This window comes from Triticum aestivum, chromosome 1B, assembly GCF_018294505.1.
Source record: "Triticum aestivum cultivar Chinese Spring chromosome 1B, IWGSC CS RefSeq v2.1, whole genome shotgun sequence".
Lineage (NCBI taxonomy): Eukaryota > Viridiplantae > Streptophyta > Magnoliopsida > Poales > Poaceae > Triticum > Triticum aestivum.
In genome coordinates this window covers 168,526,836-168,528,978 of record NC_057795.1, presented here as the reverse complement: position 1 = coordinate 168,528,978, position 2,143 = coordinate 168,526,836, and the positions used below count along the sequence as shown (strand labels likewise).

Here is a 2,143-nt window from a genome sequence, read left to right as displayed (position 1 = left end):
TATCGGCATCACACACGTACATGAGACAGCTCAAGTGCTCAACTAAATTGAACAGAAATGTCCGCTTGGCCCTGCTCGCGCCCTTGCCTATGGCGTGCCTATAGACTTAAATGGAGTTGTGCTCCCTCATTTTTTTTTTGTGAGCAGAAGTGCACCAAATTGGTCCAAATCCTCTGCGCCTGCGCCTGTTTCTCAAGCTCGACATTGGCTGCTAAAAACTATATACCGTTTCTACAAATCCCCACAAGAATGCACGAGAAATCATACCAAACATCAAGTAGCCATGGCCCATGGAAGTAAAATCTGAAACTTGTGTACCAGTAAACCTGAAGAAATGCCAAGGTATAGGCAGGTGTGCATACACCGGTTTTTGAAAGTAATACGTCTAATTTTTTTTAAAAATAACCTCTAAAAGACTAGTGAGCCATAGTTCAAACTAAAAGGTTGACCAATGCAACCAATCAAGCAAGAAAGGAACCAACGCAAACAAATGTCGAAATGAAGGAATATGCGGATTAGGGATAATGGATCAAATTAACTGGTCCACTGTTCTAAAAAATTAAATGGTCGCATGCAGTTAGTGATGCAGTGACAGAAATGCCCTTCCAAGTTCTACCCGGTGTCCTATAAAACCACACCCCACGAATCAGCAACAGCGCACATCAGAAGCAGCAGCAGCAGCAGCCATGAAGTGATGCTTCAGCCTCGCCGCGGCGCTGGCCGTCGTGACCCTGGCCGCGCTTCTCTCGTCAGACGCCGTGGTCGCCTGCATCGACGTGGGCTTCTACGACAGGACGTGCCCGTCCGCCGAGACCCTGGTGCAGCAGACTGTGGCCGCCGCCTTCGGCAACGACTCCGGCGTCGCCCCGGCCATCATCCGCCTCCACTTCCACGACTGCTTCGTCAAGGTAAGCCAAGCTAGCTACCACACTGCACGGCATGAGTGCAATGCATGCACGCACAGCCTCCATATACTCACATGCATGCACGGGTGGTGCAGGGCTGCGACGGCTCCGTGCTGATCGACTCCACGCCTGGCAACAAGGCGGAGAAGGACTCGGCACCCAACTTCCCTAGCCTCCGCTTCTTCGACGTGGTGGACCGCGCCAAGGCGGCCCTCGAGGCGCAGTGCCCCGGCGTCGTCTCCTGCGCCGACGTCCTCGCCTTCGCCGCGCGGGACAGCGTCGTTCTGTCGGGCGGCCTCGGGTACCAGGTGCCCGCCGGGCGCCGGGACGGCCGTGTGTCCACCGAAACGGACGCGCTCAACAACCTGCCCGGGCCGACGTCCACCGCCTCCGACCTGGTCGCCGGCTTCGCCGCCAAGAACCTCACCGTCGAGGACATCGTCGTCCTCTCCGGCGCCCACACCATCGGCGTCTCCCACTGCAGCAGCTTCACCGAGCGAATCTACAACTTCCCCAACACAACCGACGGGGTAAATAACTTACGTGATTCTTCAACAACACATCAAAACATGGAATTTTGAGTAGTCAATGATCCTAATTATTTGTTATCATGCATTAACAGATTGACCCGAAGCTGAGCAAGGCGTACGCGTTCTTGCTCAAGGGCATCTGCCCGCCGAACAGCAACCAGACGTTCCCGACGACGACGACCCTCATGGACCTCATCACGCCGGCGAGGTTCGACAACAAGTACTACGTGGGGCTGACCAACAACCTGGGCCTCTTCCAGTCGGACGCGGCGCTGCTGACCAACGCCACCATGAAATCGCTGGTCGACTCCTTCGTGCGCAGCGAGGCGGCGTTCCGGACCAGGTTCGCCAGGTCCATGCTCAAGATGGGGCAGATCGAGGTGCTCTCCGGGGCACAGGGCGAGATCAGGCGCAACTGCAGGGTCATCAACCCCACCAACGTCACTAGTGCCGGCGCCGTTCACCATCATCTTCTCCCCAGATCATCAGCTTCTTCAGGATCCAACCAGGTGGCCGCAAGCTGATTAGTTGGTCGTCAGTAGAGATTTGTACTGCGTGCATGACAGCATGAGGTCGAGTGCTCTAGTGTGATGCAATAAATTATCTGATGTTTTGTCTGAACGTCTGTGCTACGATTTGCGAGCGTTTGAAATGAACCAGTTCCAAAATGTTCCTATATATGAGAATTAAGCATATTCGGTTTCTCAA

At 54.5% G+C, this 2,143-nt stretch overlaps 1 protein-coding gene across 1 annotated transcript; it reads left to right on the top strand.

Moving 5' to 3' along the window:
• The first annotated feature begins 640 nt into the window (after positions 1-640).
• LOC123088945 (cationic peroxidase SPC4) lies at positions 641-2,143 on the top strand. Its single transcript, XM_044510929.1, has 3 exons — positions 641-908; positions 1,001-1,435; positions 1,528-2,143. Exon 3 carries the CDS (start codon positions 1,621-1,623, stop codon positions 1,957-1,959), a length of 339 nt encoding a protein of 112 aa, XP_044366864.1. The 5' UTR covers positions 641-908; positions 1,001-1,435; positions 1,528-1,620; the 3' UTR covers positions 1,960-2,143.